This window comes from Perognathus longimembris, chromosome 7, assembly GCF_023159225.1.
Source record: "Perognathus longimembris pacificus isolate PPM17 chromosome 7, ASM2315922v1, whole genome shotgun sequence".
NCBI lineage: Eukaryota > Metazoa > Chordata > Mammalia > Rodentia > Heteromyidae > Perognathus > Perognathus longimembris.
The window spans coordinates 73,287,474-73,304,297 of record NC_063167.1 but is presented as its reverse complement, the minus strand read 5'-3'; the positions used below and the strand labels follow the sequence as shown (position 1 = coordinate 73,304,297).

Below are 16,824 nucleotides of genomic sequence, written 5' to 3'. Positions count from 1 at the left end.
AAGTTCAGACATTCCTGCGGAGGCTAGTAGGGAGACTGTTTATTGATCCAGAGCAGATTCAGGTAAGTGCAGGCAATCTGGAGGGGCCTGGGAGAAGAGAAATGCAGGCCATACCTTTCATCATACCCAGATGTTCATCTCCCCTCTCTTCCCTCTGTCTCCTCCCTCCTCTACCTCCTTCCCGCATTCATCTCATGGGGTGCACACATTCTTGTTAGGTGGGGCTGGTGCAGTATGGGGAGAGCCCTACGCATGAGTGGTCCCTCGGAGATTTTCGGACCAAGGAAGAAGTGGTGAGAGCAGCAAGGAACCTCAGTCGGCGGGAGGGCAGAGAAACGAAGACTGCCCAAGCAATAATGGTGGCCTGGTGAGGCTCGGGGAGGGACGTTGGGAGGGAGGGCAGAGGATGAAGGATGAAAAGGGGTGGATGAGGGTTCTGGATGTAATATGTACGTACCAGGATATTGGCATGTTTGTCTCTGTACACACCACCTGTGCATGGAGGAAAGCTAAGTTGTGCTTGCATCCCCTCTTGTTATATTTCTACACAGGGTCTAGGTTGGGGTGTGTGTGTGTGTGTGTGTGTGTGTGTGTGTGTGTGTGTGTGTGTACCAGTACTGGGGCTTGAAGGCAAGGCCTGGCACTATCCTTATGTTTCTTTGATCGAGGCTAACACTTTACCACTTGAGCTATACCTCTACTTTTGATTTTTAGGTGGTTAATTGGAGATAAAACTCTCATGGACTTTCCTGACCTTGCTGGCCATGAACCATGATTCTCAGAGCTCAGCCTCCTGAGTTGATAGGATTTATAGGTGTGAGCAATTGCCCCTGGCTTCCATGTCTTTATTTACCTCTGTAGACAGCACTCTACCCCTCTACTCTAGCTTCACTGGTTCTGTTAGACATTGCTGGGAAATGGCCTGAAAAGCCACATGCCTGACCGCAGTGAATTACTGACTGTATTACATTTTATGTGTGCCAGGTGCTGGTGGCTCATGTCTGTATTCCTAGCTTCTCAGGAGGCTGAGATCTGAGGATCATGGTTCAAAGCCAGCCAAAGCAGAAACGTCTGTGAAACTCTTATCTCTAATTAACCACACCAAAAAAAGCCAGAAGTGGAGCTGTGACTCAAGTGATAGAGTGCTAGCATACACACATGCATACACACACACAGACACACACACAGACACAGACACACACACACACAGACACACACACACGAAATTATATGTCTCTCTTCTCAGCACAGAGGGATTCAGCCAGTCCCGGGGTGGCCGGCCAGAGGCTGCCAGGCTACTGGTCGTTGTCACTGATGGAGAGTCTCATGATGGGGAAGATCTCCCGGCAGCCCTGAAGGCCTGTGAGGCAGGGAGGGTGACACGCTATGGAATCGCAGTAAGAATTGATCTGGCTCTAGATGGATTTAGGACTGGGAACTTTAAGCCTTCACTATTTCCCAGTCTTCAGTCTATTTCCCTCCCTTCATTTCAGTTGCCATTGTTCCATCAGTGCCCACTCCTTATTCACAGAGAATGGGCACCATCTTTTTGTCTTACTTTCTTATATTTTCTTTCTTTTAAAAAAAATTACCTTTAAGTAGTTGCACAAATAAGTTTCAATTCAATGTCATCCATGTCACTTCTTTCATCTCTCTCCCCCATCTTTCCCAATCCTGTCCATCCCTTCAATTATCCTGGTTTCATTTTCACATAATTTAGGTCTAACTTCCACATATGAGAAAAAACATGTGCCCTTCATCTCTCTGAGTCTGAGTTACTTCACTTAAAATGAGTTTTTCCAGATCCATCCATTTGTATACAAATAATATAAACTCATTCTTCCAGATACACGAGTAATTCCATTGTGTAACAGGTGCCATCTCGCTCTCCTGGCCTCAGGTCCTTGGTCATTACCTCCGACGGCAGCGAGACCCCAGCACTTTCCTGCAGGAAATCAGAGCCATCGCCAGTGATCCGGATGAGCGTTTCTTCTTCAATGTCACTGATGAGGCTGCACTAACGGACATTGTGGATGCACTAGGAGACCGGATTTTTGGCCTTGAGGGTACTACTTGCCCCAGAAAATGGGAGGGGGCAGTGTGTGTGTTGGGGGGGTGTCTGGGAGAATAAGTGGAGTTCCAGAATGTGATGTGTAGGTCAAAAGGGAACTTTCTTCTGATAGCACCCTGCTATTTTCTCATTTGCAAGGTTCCCATGGAGAAAATGAAAGTTCCTTTGGGCTGGAAATGTCTCAGATTGGCTTCTCCACTCATCGGCTACAGGTTGTACAGACTCTGACTCCTTGTGACAGCTCCCAGCCTCAGATTCATGTATGAGGGGTTGGAGGCATGGCTCAATTGGTAGAGTGCCAGCCAATGAGTGTCAGGTACAAAGTTGAATCCTGGTCTCAGAGCTGAAAAAGAAAAATCATTTATGAGTCCTTGCAATTATTTTTCTTTCTCTCTTTCTTTCTTTCCTTCCTTCCTTCCTTCCTTCCTTTCTTTTTTTTTTCTTTGTTTTCTTGTGTCAGTACTAGGACTTGAACTTAAGGTCTTGTGCTCTCCTTCAGCTTTACCCTTCAAGGTTGGCACTCTTTGACTTGAGCCACAGCTCCACTTCAGAGATAAGAGTCTGGGATTTTTCTGCCCAGGCCGACTTTGAAGCACAGTCCTCAGCTCTCAGTTTTCTGAGTAGCTAGGATTACAGGCGTGAGCCACCAGTGTCCCAACTGACTTTTTTTCTCCTTGTTCCCCACTGCCTTCTCAATAACTCCTGGTTCTGCCCTGCAGGATGGAATTCTTTTTGGGATGGTGGGAGCCTATGACTGGGGGGGCTCAGTGTTATGGCTTGAAGAAGGTCGCCGCCTTTTCCCTCCACGCACAGCCCTGGAAGATGAGTTTCCCCCTGAATTTCAGAACCATGCAGCCTATTTGGGTGAGCAGAAGGGGATGGGGAGAGCCAGGAGGAGCCTAGAGGCCCTGCCTCTCAGATCATGCTGTTGCTCCTTCATCTCCCATGCCTTGAGAAGTCTCTGCTCTGACCTTTATAAGAGATGCCTTGTTCCCTTCTAGGGTACTCTGTTTCCTCCATGCTGTTGCGGGGTGGACGCCGGCTCTTTCTCTCAGGGGCTCCTAGGTTTAGACACCGAGGAAAAGTGATTGCCTTCCAGCTGAAGAAAGATGGGGCTGTGAGGGTCGCCCAGAGCCTCCAGGGGGAGCAGGTATGCCATCATGAAGTGTTGGGGGAGATAAAGAGGGAAGGGGTGACATTGGCCAGAAGAAATGTACTCTTTACCTGACTTATGTAACTGTAACCTCTCTGTACATCACCTTTATAATAACAATATTTTTTTTAAAAGAAGAGGCGAGGGGCTGGGAATGTAGCTTAGTAGTAGCATGCCACATAAACAGAAAAAGCTGGAAGTGGCGCCACATAAACAGAAAAGGCTGGAAGTGGCGCTGTGGCTCAAGTGTTGGAGTGCTAGCCTTGAGCAAAAGAAGCTCAGGAACCATGTCTAGGCCTTGAGTTCAAGACCCAGGACTGGCAAAAAAAAAGGGGGGGGGAGCGGGGAGTGGGGCACCAGTGGCTCACACTTGTAATCTTAGCTACACAGGAGGCTGAGATTTGAGGACTGTGGTTTGAAGCCAGCCTGGGCAGAAAAGTCCCTGTGAGGCTCTTATCTCCAATTAACCACTCTGAAGGTGGAAGTGGTGCTGTGGCTCAAGTGGCAGAGCACTAGCCTTGAGCACAAAAAGGCTCAGAGACAGTGCCCAGGCCCTGAGTTCAAGCCCCACAACCAATAAAAAAGAAGAAGGGTTAGGGAGCTGGGCATGGGTGCCATTCAGAAGACTGAGATGTAAGGATCACAGTTCAAAGCCAGACCAAGCCAGAAAGTCCAGGAGACTCTTATCTCTAGTTAATCAGCAAAAAGCGGGAAGTGGAGGTGTGGCACAGTGGTAGAAGGCCAATTTTGAACAAAAAAGTTCAGGGAAAGCACTCAGGCCCTGAATTCAGGAATTTGGAGAGAGAGAGAGAGAGAGAGAGAGAGAGAGAGAGAGAGAGAGAGAGAGAGAGAGAGAGAGCATGCAGCAGTGGAAAGTCTGAATTTGGATGGGCAGAGTCTGTCAGGGATATGAGGATCAGATTGGCAGGTTGGATAGTGTTTCCTGCTGTGTCCTCTTGTCTACCATGACTCCCTTTTCTCTGGGGTGATCACTACTCACCACTTCCCAGATTGGCTCCTACTTTGGCAGTGAGCTTTGTCCATTGGATACGGATAGTGATGGAACAACAGATGTCTTACTTGTGGCTGCCCCCATGTTCCTGGGACCCCAGAACAAGGAGACAGGACGTATTTATGTGTATGCTGTGGGTCAGGTGAGACTTCTGCTAGCACATAGGACTTGGTGGATGGGGGTGGGGGTGGGAGGAGGGATGGCACATCTATTTGAGGGCTCCTGGAGAGGGCAAGAAGGCCAAATTTGCATCTCCTATGTGCTCACCTCCACTAGCAGTCTTTGCTGATGCTCCAAGGAACACTTCAGCCAGAACTCTCCCAGGATGCTCGGTTTGGTTTTGCCATGGGTGCTCTTCCTGATCTGAACCAAGATGGTTTCTCCGACGTGGCTGTGGGAGCACCTCTGGAGGATGGGCACCAAGGAGCGCTGTACCTCTACCATGGAACTCATCGGGGAGTTAGACCTCGTCCCGCCCAGGTCAGGAGTGCAGAAGAAGTGGGAGGAACACACCTGGAATTTGACTACTTAGAAGGTTGAGATCTGAGGATCAAAATTGGAAGTCAGCCTGGGCAGAAAAGTCAGTGAGACATTTATCTCCAATGAACCATCAAGAAGGTGAAGTGGAGATGTGGCTCAAGCACTGGAGCTCTAGCCTTGAGTAGAAAAAAAGCTCAGGGACAGTACCCAGGCTTTGAGTTCAAGCCCCAGTACCTGCATAAGGAAAAAAAGGACTTAAGGAAAGGAAGGAAGGAAGAAAGGAAAGAAAGAGAAAGAAAGATAGACAAAAGAAAAGGGGAGGGAAAGAAGGAAGGAAAAAAGCAAGGAAAGGAAGGAAAAGTAGGACAGAAGGAAGGAAGGAAGGAAAGGAGGGAAGGAGGGAGAGAGGGAGGAAGGATGAGAGGAAGGGAAGGAGGGATGGAAGAAGGGAGGAAGGAAGGGAGATAGGGAGGAAGGAAGGGAGGGAGGGAGGGAGGGCCTGGCAGAAAGACTGAGCAGCCAGGTTTGAATCCCTGCCTCAGTCTCTACTCTCTTCCCCTCAGCGGATTGCTGCTGTCTCCATGCCACAGACCCTCAGCTACTTTGGACGGAGTGTGGATGGAAGGTTAGATCTGGATGGAGATGATCTGGTGGACGTGGCTGTGGGTGCCCATGGGGCGGCCATCTTGCTCAGGTGAGGGGCTCTGGTTCCAGTGGGGGTGGCAGGTGAGGGGGGTTCTGGTTCTGGTAGTGGGGAGGGGGCTCAGGTGAGGGGCTCTGGTTCTTGTAGTAGGGGGAAACACTGCACAGATGCATAGGGACAAGAAACCCAAGTTTCTTGCTCATCTTATCCTATGTCCTAAGTTTAAAAGGATGAAAATAATAGTAGTACCTACTTGTGGCTTATTGTAAAAATCAAATGAGATCATCCAGATGTTTACTTAATTGGATCTGTTATCTGACTCTGTGTGTGTGTGTGTGTGTGTGTGTGTGTGTGTGTGTGTGTGTGTGTGTGTGTGTCTCCAGGGCCTCATGCATATTCAGCAAATACATGTGCTATATCCCCAGTCTGGGGTCCTACTTCTCCAATGCTAACCTTTCCTTTTCTTTGTGCCAGTAGTGGGGCTTGAACTCAGGGCTTGGGATTTTTCACCCAGGGCTGGCTCTCTTCTTGGGTCACACCTCCATTTCCAGCTTTTATTTTATTTATTTTTTGGTGGATAATTGGAGATAAGAGTCTCATGGACTTTCTTGCCTGGGCTGGCTTCTACCTTTGATTCTCAGATCTCAGCCTCCTGAATGGCTAGAGTTACAGGTGTGAGCCACCAGACTCCAGATCTCCATGGCTTCTCCTTTTTCTTTATGCCAGTCTTGGGACTTGAACTCAGAGCCTGGGCACTGTCTCTGAGCTTCTTTTGCTCAAGGCTAGCACTCTACCACTGAGCCACAGAGCCACTTCTGGTTTTTCTCTTTAATGTGGTACTGAGGAATCAAACCCAGGGCTTCATGCATGCTAGGCAAGTCCTCTATCACTAAACCACATTCCCAGTCCTAGGGCTTGTCCTTTTGCCACTAGAGTATCTTCCCTACCCTGGTCCCAGCTCCAGGCCCATTGTCCACTTGGCCCCATCACTCAATGTGACTCCGGCCGCCATCAGTGTGGTTCAGAAGGACTGTAGGCGGCGAGGCCAGGATGCAGCTTGCCTGACCGCAGTCCTTTGCTTCCAAGTGACGTCTCGCACCCCTGGCCGCTGGGATCGCCAGTTCGGTGAGTGACCCAACCCTCAGCCCCTGCTGGCCTGGGTCTCCACATCCACCACGGTGCTCACCTTGCCTCTTCCATTCAGACATAAGATTCACCGCATCGTTGGATGAGTGGACAGCAGGGGTCCGGGCGGCCTTTGATGGCTCTGGCCAGCGACTGTCACCTCGACGGCTCCGAGTCAGTGTGGGGAATGTCACTTGTGAGCGGCTCTGCTTCCATGTGCTGGTAAGGAGCGGGCAGGGCCTCCCTGCATGAGGAGCAGGCTGGGCGTCAGCTGAATCAGCAGGAAAGCAGATGACAGACCTAGCTGTCAGTGTGATGGACATTGGAACCCCTCCATTCACCACTGGCAATTCTCCCAACACTCAGTTTCCTCATCTGAAAAGGGGCGACTAACCCTATAATTGAAGTGGTATTACTGATGGCTCATGCCTGTCATCCTAGCTACTCAGGAGGCTGAGATCTGAGGATCATGCTTCAAAGCCAGCCCAGGCAGGAGACTCTTATTTATAACAAACCAGCAAAAAAGTGCAAGTGGAGCTGTGGCTCCAGAGCATCAGCTTTGCACAAAAAAGGGAAAAGACAGTGCCCAGGCCCTGAGTTCAAGCCCCAGGTCTAGCACAAAGCCAAAAAAGAATGCAATTTATAAAGTCTTGTTAAAACCTTAGCACAGTGCCTGGGACACAGCAAGTGCACCATAAACGATCACTTCAGCATTGTATTGTACCAGGGACTGGAGTTGTACCCAGAACCTGGCTCCTCATGATGCTGATTTCCCACAGGATACCTCGGATTACCTCCGTCCCGTGGCCTTGACAGTGACCTTTGCCTTGGACAATACCACAAAACCAGGGCCTGTGCTGGATGAACGCTCACCGGCCTCCATAGGAAAGCTGGTTAGGAGTACTAAGCCCCACCTTGCCTCTGGGTCCCAGTACTACCTGCCAGTGAATTCAAGAGAAAGGGGTGGGAGGATGAGTGAAGATGGAGGGGCTGCCCTAATCTAAGTATACCCACTTTTCTCTTCTTTCCCCAAGTTCCATTCCTTTCTCCTTGCCTTTTTCTCAGCCCTCCTGACCTGACCTCATCTCTCTTCCAGGTCCCCTTCTCAAAAGATTGTGGCCCTGATAATGAATGTATCACTGACCTGGTGCTTCGAGCCAATATGGACATCAGAGGGTCCAGGTTTGTATGGACATGAACTGGGCAAATAGGGTGATCTGAGACAGGCCAGAGGGGCCTTGGAAGGGTATGTGTGTGTGTGTGGTGTGTGTGTGTGTGTGTGTGTGTGTGTGCAGGGTTGCTGTGTGTGTGTATGTGTGTGTATTGGTATTGTGCCCTTGTAGCTTTTTCACTCAAGACTGTTTCTCTACTACTTGAGCCACACTTTCACTTCCCACTTTTTGCTGGGTAATTGGGAAATAAGAGTCTCAGATCTGTCTGCCCAGGCTTACTTCCAACTGCGATCCTAAGATTTCAGCCTCCAGAGTAGCAAGGATTACAGGCATGCCTGCCTCAGGGGTTGTTTCTTATCCCTGATCACAGAAGTGGTAGTCATCAATGGGCATCTCCTGGTCTCCCCTTTATCCACCACTTCTAGGAAGGCTTCATTTGTGGTTCGAGGTGGCCAGCGGAAAGTACTGGTGTCAGCAACTCTGGAGAACAGGAAAGAAAATGCCTACTACACCAGCCTGGATCTCAACTTCTCTAGAAACCTCCACCTGGCTAGTGTTGCTCCTCAGGTACCTTAGAGGAGGGGATGTGAGAGCAGGAGGAGGAGGAAGATTAGAGTCTGACCTTGTTTGTAGGGTGCGTGTGTGCGTGTGTGCATGCATGTATGCCTGTGTGTGTGTATGTGCATGTGTGTGTGCATGCACCATTACAATGAAGTGGAAGGCTTGAACTCAGAGCCTGGCATTGTCCTTAAGCTTTGTCACTCAAGGCTAGCATTTTACCACTTGAGCCACACCCCCACTTTTGGCTTTTTGCTAGCTAATTAGAGCTGTAAGTTTCACAGGCTTTCCTGCACAGGTTGGCTTCTAATGGTGATTCTTAGATCTCAGCCACCCAAATAGCTGGGATTACAGGCGTGAGCCAGCTGATTGCCCTGAAGAAAGGCTCAGTTTTTATAGGCTGTGGGTAGGAGAGGGTACAGCCCAACTGTAGCTCCCACTCACATTACTCTGCCTTTAGAGAGACAGCATCATAAAAGTGGAGTGCACAACCCGTTCCACCCATGCGCAGCTCTGCAGCGTGGGGCATCCAGTTTTCCAGGCTGGTGCTAAGGTGAGTTGTGACTTGGGGTGAGGACAGGGCTCCATGTAACCAGTGGCTGGGACCTGGGAGCCTGGGTGTTGGTTTGGGCACAAAGGGTTCCGAAGGGAAGTAATCTGCCATTACCTTGGTGTCCCCTGCCCCTAGGCGACGTTTCTGCTGGAGTTTGAGTTTAGCTGTGTCTCCCTTCTGAGTCAGGTGTGGGTGAGGCTGACGGCAAGTAGGTGAGGACCGAGGACACTCCTCCCTCTCCTGTTGAGTGTTGGCTGGAAGTTGGGGGAGGAGCTGTGTGACTCCTGTGTTGGTGATGAAGGGTATCTGAGGAGGGCTGGTGTATGAACTTCCCCCCATCCCTGGTTCTACAGCAGTAGCCTGGAGAGAAATGGAACCCTTCAAGATAATACAGTGCATACATCTGCCTACATCCAGTATGAGCCTCATCTCCTGTTCTCCAGGTATGGCCCAGCTTCTGGCTGGAACCCAGTTCGGACCCCAGACTCATATCCTTTGTTTCTTCCCTTTCTGTTCATGGGACTCAGTGTCCCTAGAAACACAAATGTCAAATCTTTTTGTCCTCATTCCTACCATGATGAACCTTTTCTTTAAAAAAAATAAATAAAATCTGGACTGGGTGCCGTTGTCTCATGTCTGCAATCCTACCTACACAGGAGGCTGAGATCTGAGGATCCTGGGTCAAAGTCAATATGCATAGAGAAGTCTAAGAGATTATTGTCCCTAACCAGCCAAAAGTTGTAAGTAGAGTTGCAGTTCAAGTGGTAGAATATCAGCCCTGAGCAAAAATGCCAGAGGATGGCAGTCAGACCCTGAGTTTAAGCCCCATTGTTGGGGTGCGCGTTCGTGCATGTGCACGTGCACACACACACACACTGGAATATAATCAAGACTTGATACAAGTGCATGATCATGATCTATATCTCCTTATTCCAACTCAAGATCTGGAAAAGCCTTAAAACTAGGGAAAGTAAGATTCTTTCTTTCTTTTAAAAATGTTGCTAGTACTGGGTCTTGAACTCAGGGCCTTATGACCTTGAGGTAAGAATCTCACAGACATTCCTGCTTAGGCTGGCTTTGAACCATGATTCTCAGATCTCAGCCACATGAATAACTAGGATTACAGGCATGAGCCACCAGCACCTGACTTATATTCCATGTTTTTTAATCTTTGTACTCCTGTCACTTTTTCTATGTGCTGTTCCTGCCTTCCCTGACCCTGTGTCTCCGTGTCCCTGTGTCATGGCTGTCACCTTCTCCCCCTCCTGACTACACAGTGAGTCCACTCTGCACCGCTATGAGGTTCACCCCTACAGGACCCTCCCAATGAATCCTGGCCCTGAATTCAGAACCACTCTCAGGGTGAGAAGTTGACAGGGGGCAGGGCGGGGGGCTGCGGAGGAATGGCTATGTGGGGAAAGGATAGGTAGAATCTCCGATGGATTTCAATGGTGTCCCTTGCCACTTCCAATTCTCTCAGGTTCAGAACCTTGGTTGTTATGTGGTCCGTGGCCTCGTCCTCTCTGCCCTCCTTCCAGCTGTAGCCCATGGGGGCAATTACTTCCTGTCTCTATCCCAAGTCGTCACGAGCAATGTGAGTCTGGGTGGGCTAGAGCATGTGGAACCCAGCTGCCTTGAGCTGGTGAGCTCACTGAAGCCAGATTCAGTATTAGTTCCCTAGGCTGGCTGCTCTTGGGGCTCCTCTTCCTGTGAGATCTTCCTCTTCCTCCTTCTCCTTCTGATCATTATTATTATTATTATTATTATTATTATTATTATTATTATTATTGTGTGTGTGTGCACATATGCCTGTGTACATGCATGCACTAGTCCTGGGGCTTGAACTCAGGGCTTGGGCACTGTCCCTGAGCTTTTTTCCCTTAAGGCTAGCACTCTACCACTTGAGCCACAGCTCCCCTTCCAGCTTTCTTGGTGGTTAATTAGAGGCAAGAGTCTCATGCACTTTCTTGCCTGGGCTGGCTTTGAACCACAGTCCTCAGTCTCAGCCTCCTGAGTTGGGATTTCAGGCGTGAGCCACCCAGCTCTGACTTAGAAGGGTGTTTCAAGTCAGGTCTTCCATAGGCAACCTGCACAGTGAGGAACCTGACGGAGCCTCCAGGGCCCCTTGTGCATCCAGAGGACCTTCAGAACACACACAGGCTGGTATGAATCACAAGTGGGTGTCCAGAACAAGAATGCAAGTAGAGTGTGGTGTGTGGTGACAGGGGAGGAGAGGGAGCAGGAAGCCTTCTTTCAGGATCCTTATCTGAGTCTCTCTTCGCATAGAATTCAAGCAACGCGCAGTGTCAGGTGGTGAGATGCTACCTGGGGCAGTTGACAAAGGGAACGGAGGTCTCTGTTGGACTACTCAGGCTGGTCCACAATGAGTTCTTCCGGAGGGTAAGCCTTTGCTGCCTGCTCTTCTCCCCTCCTGCTTCTGTCTGACATGCTGACATTCATTTGGAAGGTAAACAAATCCCTGTTCAATGTTCCTTTTTGCCTCTTGCTGGCTATTGGACCATGAGCAAGTCGCTCATCTCTTTAATCTTTTTTCCTGACCGTGTGTGCGTGCGCGTGCACGCACGCGCATGCATGCCAGTCAGTTCTGGAGCTTGAATTCAGAGCCTTAAGTTCTCATTTAGCTTTTATGCTCAAGGCTGGCACTCTACCACTTGACCCACACTCCTCCACTTCCGGCTTCTTGCTGGTTATTTGACATCTCATAGCCTTCCTTCCCGGGGTAGGCTTCAAACTATGATCCTCAGATCTCAGCCTCCTCAGTAGGTAGGATTATAGACATGAGCCTCATGGCTCATTTTAGATGTCTTACTACCACTCTTCCACAGGCCAAGTTCAAGTCTCTGACCGTGGTGAGCACCTTCGAGCTGGGAACTGAGGAAAGCAGCGTCTTGAAGCTGACCGAAGCCTCCCGCTGGAGTGAGGTGGGGCTGGAGAATGAATGTGAGAGCTGTGAAAATAATGGTGACAGGATGGGGTAAGAGACAAGGCTTTCCCAGGGTGAGAGTACCTCTGCCACGCAGCAGTGGGGAAGTCAGAAATGATGACCACTAATATTCCTATATTAAGGTTCTCTTTGGGGGGAAGGCTTTGCTAAAATGTGGGGTCAAGAGAACGGAATAAAGGCTTCATGGGAAAAACAACTCTTCAGCTGGGCACTGGTAACTCATACCTGTAATCCTAGCTACTCAGGAGGCTGAGATCTGAGGATCACAGTTCAAAGCCAGCCACTGGATAGTTAAGTCTATGAAACTCTTTTCTCTAATTCACAAGTAAAAAAAGAAACAAGTGGGGGTGTGGCTCAAGTGGTGGAACACTAGTCTTGAGTGGAAAAAGCCAAGCGAGAGAGAGGCCCTGTTTGACTTTCAGCTCCCTATTGGCATGCATATGTGTGTGTGCGCGCGCGCACGCACACACACACACACACACACACACACACACACAGAATTCTCTTCTCACCAGAGCCTCCTGGAGGTGATTCAGACTCGCCCTGTCTTCATCTCGCTGTGGATCCTCATTGGCAGTGTCCTGGGCGGGCTGCTCCTGCTTGCTCTCCTTGTCTCCTGCCTGTGGAAGGTAGGCATTCGTCTAGTGAGAAATGGGGGTCTTGGCACCCACAGCTGGACAGAACTCTGCTGAGTACTGGACAGTCTGTTGGTGTCGTGCCCAGATCTCTTGCACTGTCTTACACAAATGTTGATTGAATTAAACAAGGCCAAATAAAATAAAATGGAATCCCATTTTTTGGAAGTACAAAAGTGAAGACTTCAGATCAGTCTGAGGGCTGTTGGCAATCCGGGTACTTGGCAGTGACTCTTCCCTCTTCTTCTATAGCTTGGCTTCTTTGCCCGTAAGAAAGTTCCCCAGGAGGAAAGAAGAAAAGAGAACACAGAGCAATGAATGTACAAGAAGGCTCAAAAATCCCATTCCTGGCAGCTTCTTCAAGAGCCTTGTGAAAAGAGAAGAGAAGAGAGGTTTGATAAGTCAGCAGGGACAAGACGAAGCTTCTGGACTCTCCCCAGGCCTGCAGTCTTACTTGGTGATACTCTTGGCAAGAGATGAGACTTTACCTCAGGGCTGGCACCAAACCTAGGAGCCCTCCCACCCTGGGCTGCCCTCCTCCTGATCCTATTCCACAGTCAACATTGGGGTCTTTGTTTTCCAGAGCCTATTTGTCCCCATCTCCACTAATCAAAAAAATTTTCCCTGACTCCTTTTACATTCCCTTGTACGGTCATATAGTTTGGGGAGGATGAGTTACTCAGGTGATCTCCCTCCATTCCCCCACTTCTTTCTTTCTTTTTAAACCTTCCTGCCTCCTCACTCCACAGGAGGGAGCTGACATTGGCTTGAAAGGAGTAAAGTCAACATCTGCTGCTTTCCTGTGGACTCTAGTGATTCATGGAGCGGATAGGGAGAGTCCACAGGAAAAACGGAGGGAGGAGAAAAAGCCACAAGAGACATTCTGTACAATCCCGAGGAACAGAGAAGCTTTTAGACAGGCAACTGCCACCCACCCCTGAAACCTGAGACTCTGTGGTACCCTTGCCTGCCCTCAGGTGCTGGGGAAACAGAGCTGCCTCTAGGCTTGCTGGCCGGCCTGCCCCAACCTCAGCCCTCCTTGGAAGCAAAGCTAGGGCTGGATGCCTGATTTTTTTTTTTCCTGGCGCCAGGGTCCCCCAAGTGGCTAAAGCTAGAATAGCAGAGAAGACAGGATCCCCTAGGCAGTGTATGTGTATGCCTGCTTTACTTCTGTGTGTGCGTGCGCGCACGCGCGCGCGCGTGTGTGTGTGTGTGTGTGTGTGTGTGTGTGTGTGTATGTATTAGGGCTTGAACTCAGGGCCTGACACTCTTGCTTATCTTTTTCACTCAAGGCTAACACTCTTCCACTTGAGCCACAGCTCCACTTCTGGCTTTTTTATGGTTAATTAGAGGTTAGACAGACCTTCCTACACAGGCTGGCCTTACACCATTCACAAATCTCAGCCTCCTGAGTAGCTAGGATTATAGGCAGGAGCTTCCGGCACCTGCCTTCCCCAGGCCCCTCTCTTAAGCGCCCTGGGACTGAAGGATGAGGATTGATTGCTGTTTGAAGATGGGAAAATCTTTACCTTGTCAGTGTAGGGAACTGGCAGCTCCCCAAGGTTGTCATTTAAAAGCCAGTCACTGGGCTGAGTTCTCAGAAACAAGCCTTCACGTATCCAACTTTGATTGTATAGTATGTATGCATAGCTTCTAGGGAAAAGTTTCTGGAGCAAACCCACTCATTTTTAAAACAGGGATTGTATGATAGAATCAGTTTGTCAGCTCTTAAGTGATATTTACTGGAAATCTCCAAACTAAATTGTATATCTAAACTACCCATCTTGCTCATATATTGGTCATAGCCAGCAAAGAAAATTAGATTTTCTCTTTTTTTTTCAAAATTATTTTTTAGTGTTTGTTTGTCTTGATGTGCTTACATGGGCTTGAACTCAGGACTTTGCACTCCTGCTTAGTTTTTTCTGCTCAAGGGGGGCATTCTTGAGCCCCAGTTCCACTTTGTTTTGTTGGTTAATTGAAGATAAGAGTCTCATAGCCCTCCCTGTCCAGGCTGGCTTCCTCAGAGTCCCAAGAAGCTAGGTTGAATGTCATGAGCACTCGACTGGCAATTGGATTTCCAGTGATGCAGAGAAACTTGTTTTCTTTTTGTGTCATCAAGATTTTGGATACCAAAATCAGTTATTGGTCTCCAGAGTGCAACTCTGATAGCATTTGAATAATCAGTGCTCATTTCAAGTTAGACAGAGGAAAGATTCCATTGCTGAGGGGGAGCATTGGCCATAGAACCTGTCTTTCCAGGATGTTCTTGAGGCCTGGATGAATGTTTACTGTGGTATGCATCTGACCTTCAGCAGAAGGTGATCTCTCTGGGCACTTCCCAGTAGAGAGGACAATATATATCAGATGGTGAAGACAAAGTTCTGTGTCAAATTACTTATGACTCTGAGTTTCCTAGAACATAGCCTGCTCAAAAAATGGTGAGTATGGGCTGGGGATATAGCCTAGTGGCAAGAGTGCCTGCCTCGGATACACGAGGACCTAGGTTTGATTCCCCAGCACCACATATACAGAAAACGGCCAGAAGCGGCGCTGTGGCTCAAGTGGCAGAGTGCTAGCCTTGAGCGGGAAGAAGCCAGGGACAGTGCTCAGGCCCTGAGTCCAAGGCCCAGGACTGGCCAAAAAAAAAAAAAAAAAAAAATGGTGAGTAGGAACTGGGAATGTGGCTTAGTGCTTGCCTAGCATGCATGAAACCCTGGGTTTGATTCCTCAGTACTACATAAACAGAAAAAAAGCCGAAAGTGGTGCTGTAGCTCAAGTAGTACAGTGTTGGTATTGAGCAAAAGAAATTCAGCAATAGTGCCCAAGCCCTGAGTTCAAGGCCCAGGACTGGCAAAAAAAAATGGTGGGTAAATTTTTACTTTACCAGATTTTTTTTTTTTTTTTTTTTGGCCAGTCCTGGGGCTTGGACTCAGGGCCTGAGCACTGTCCCTGGCTTCTTTTTACTCAAGGCTAGCACTCTGCCACCTGAGCCACAGTGCCACTTCTGGCCATTTTCTGTATGTGTGGTGCTGGGGAATTGAACCCAGGGCCTCATGTATACAAGGCAAGCATTCTTGCCACTAGGCCATATCCCCAGCCCCTTTACCAGATTCTTTTTGTTTGTTTGTGCTGGGTACTGGGGTTTGAATTCAAGGCCTGCACCCTGTCTCTTAGCTTTTATGCTCAAGGCTGGAACTCTACTACTCAAACCACACCTTTACTACCAGCTTTTTTAGTAGTTAATTGGAGATACAAGCCTCACAAACTTTTCTGCCCAGGCTGACTTTGAAACACAATCCTCAGATCTCAGCTTCCTGAGTAGTTACAATTACAGGCATGAGTCACAAGCACCCAGCTTGCCTGCATCTTTATATAGTATATTTCCTGGAAGGCAAGGTTATGAAGTATTTTAAAATATTTTCTGCGATTCTCCCATGGGAGATGTGCCATAGCCTCTTGTAATTCTTACTTACCTACAGGACAATAGAGTATAAAGTGTGTAGGTTCAGGAAGCACAGACGCCTACATTGAAATCATCCATCTTTTATTTATTAGCTCTATAGCCTTAAATAAAGAGATGGCTGAGCATGAGATGCCGTGCAGTACAGTAGTTAATAATGAAGACAGATCTGGAGTTAAATCTAGGATATAGTGCTTAAAACCTGTTTGACCACAGATACATTTAACTTTTCTAGGTAGTAGTTTTCTTGTCTTTAAACCAGGTAGGGTCTGGTGCTGGTGGCTCCAGCCTATAGTCCTAGCAACTCAGGAGACTGAGATCTAAGGATCCCTGTTCAAAGCCAGCCTGGGCAAGACTCTTATCTCCAATTAACCACCAAAAAAACGGAAGTGGCCTTGTGGCTCAAGTGGTAGAGCCTTGAACCGAAGAGCTCAGGGACAGCGTCCAGGCCCAGAGTTCACGACCCACAATAAATAAAGAATTAAAGAATTTTCTCTTTACCCCTTTCTAAGTCAAAGTTGGGTTAGAAAATCGGTTCTCGGCCAAGCACAGCGATCTCTTCCTAGTTCCAACTGCTCTCTTACAATGCTCTTTAGTGCTTGGGGCGGGGAATTGGAAGAGGGAAGAAGCAGGGGTCTGGCCAAGGCCTCACAGCGCGGCGAGGGCGGGGGGCGAGGCGGGGTTCGAGGAGTCAGAGTGGAGCTAGCGGAGGACCAGCGTGGGATGAGGCGGGGCTCGGGGCAGCAGGATGGAGTTAGGGGAGGACCAGAGGGGACGAGGCGGGGTTTGGGGCGGTAGGGTGGAGCTAGGGGAGGATCAGCGGGGACGAGGCGGGGCTCGGGGAGGCAGGGTGGAGCCAGGGGAGGAGGCTGAAACGTTTCCCACTGGGCCGATCCCGGTCCGCAGGAGGTGAGGTTCGCGCCGCGGGGCGAGGCCGGGGATCTGGCTCAGATCGCAGCGGCAGACTGCGGGTGTTTCCCGCCCCCCCCGCCCCCGT

The 16,824-nt window shown here is 49.2% G+C and overlaps 1 protein-coding gene across 2 annotated transcripts in view; it reads left to right on the top strand.

The window, feature by feature from the left end:
* The window catches only part of Itga10 (integrin subunit alpha 10), a 21,419-nt gene extending 8,095 nt beyond the window's left edge, over positions 1 to 13,324 (top strand). For both annotated transcript variants that reach the window (XM_048351916.1, XM_048351917.1), the window contains 25 exons: positions 1 to 62; positions 219 to 367; positions 1,247 to 1,397; positions 1,901 to 2,066; positions 2,210 to 2,283; positions 2,791 to 2,935; positions 3,073 to 3,221; positions 4,235 to 4,378; positions 4,513 to 4,716; positions 5,280 to 5,410; positions 6,318 to 6,484; positions 6,564 to 6,706; positions 7,264 to 7,377; positions 7,581 to 7,666; positions 8,082 to 8,223; positions 8,675 to 8,767; positions 8,903 to 8,979; positions 9,121 to 9,210; positions 10,045 to 10,129; positions 10,248 to 10,361; positions 10,850 to 10,930; positions 11,054 to 11,167; positions 11,614 to 11,709; positions 12,248 to 12,361; positions 12,620 to 13,324. The exon at positions 1 to 62 is cut by the window's left edge and continues 66 nt beyond it. In XM_048351916.1, the coding sequence (XP_048207873.1) occupies positions 1 to 62; positions 219 to 367; positions 1,247 to 1,397; positions 1,901 to 2,066; positions 2,210 to 2,283; positions 2,791 to 2,935; positions 3,073 to 3,221; positions 4,235 to 4,378; positions 4,513 to 4,716; positions 5,280 to 5,410; positions 6,318 to 6,484; positions 6,564 to 6,706; positions 7,264 to 7,377; positions 7,581 to 7,666; positions 8,082 to 8,223; positions 8,675 to 8,767; positions 8,903 to 8,979; positions 9,121 to 9,210; positions 10,045 to 10,129; positions 10,248 to 10,361; positions 10,850 to 10,930; positions 11,054 to 11,167; positions 11,614 to 11,709; positions 12,248 to 12,361; positions 12,620 to 12,685 (2,957 nt within the window). In that variant the 3' untranslated portion in view covers positions 12,686 to 13,324. The remainder of the gene's footprint in view (positions 63 to 218; positions 368 to 1,246; positions 1,398 to 1,900; positions 2,067 to 2,209; positions 2,284 to 2,790; positions 2,936 to 3,072; positions 3,222 to 4,234; positions 4,379 to 4,512; positions 4,717 to 5,279; positions 5,411 to 6,317; positions 6,485 to 6,563; positions 6,707 to 7,263; positions 7,378 to 7,580; positions 7,667 to 8,081; positions 8,224 to 8,674; positions 8,768 to 8,902; positions 8,980 to 9,120; positions 9,211 to 10,044; positions 10,130 to 10,247; positions 10,362 to 10,849; positions 10,931 to 11,053; positions 11,168 to 11,613; positions 11,710 to 12,247; positions 12,362 to 12,619) is intronic.
* Positions 13,325 to 16,824: the final 3,500 nt, after the last annotated feature.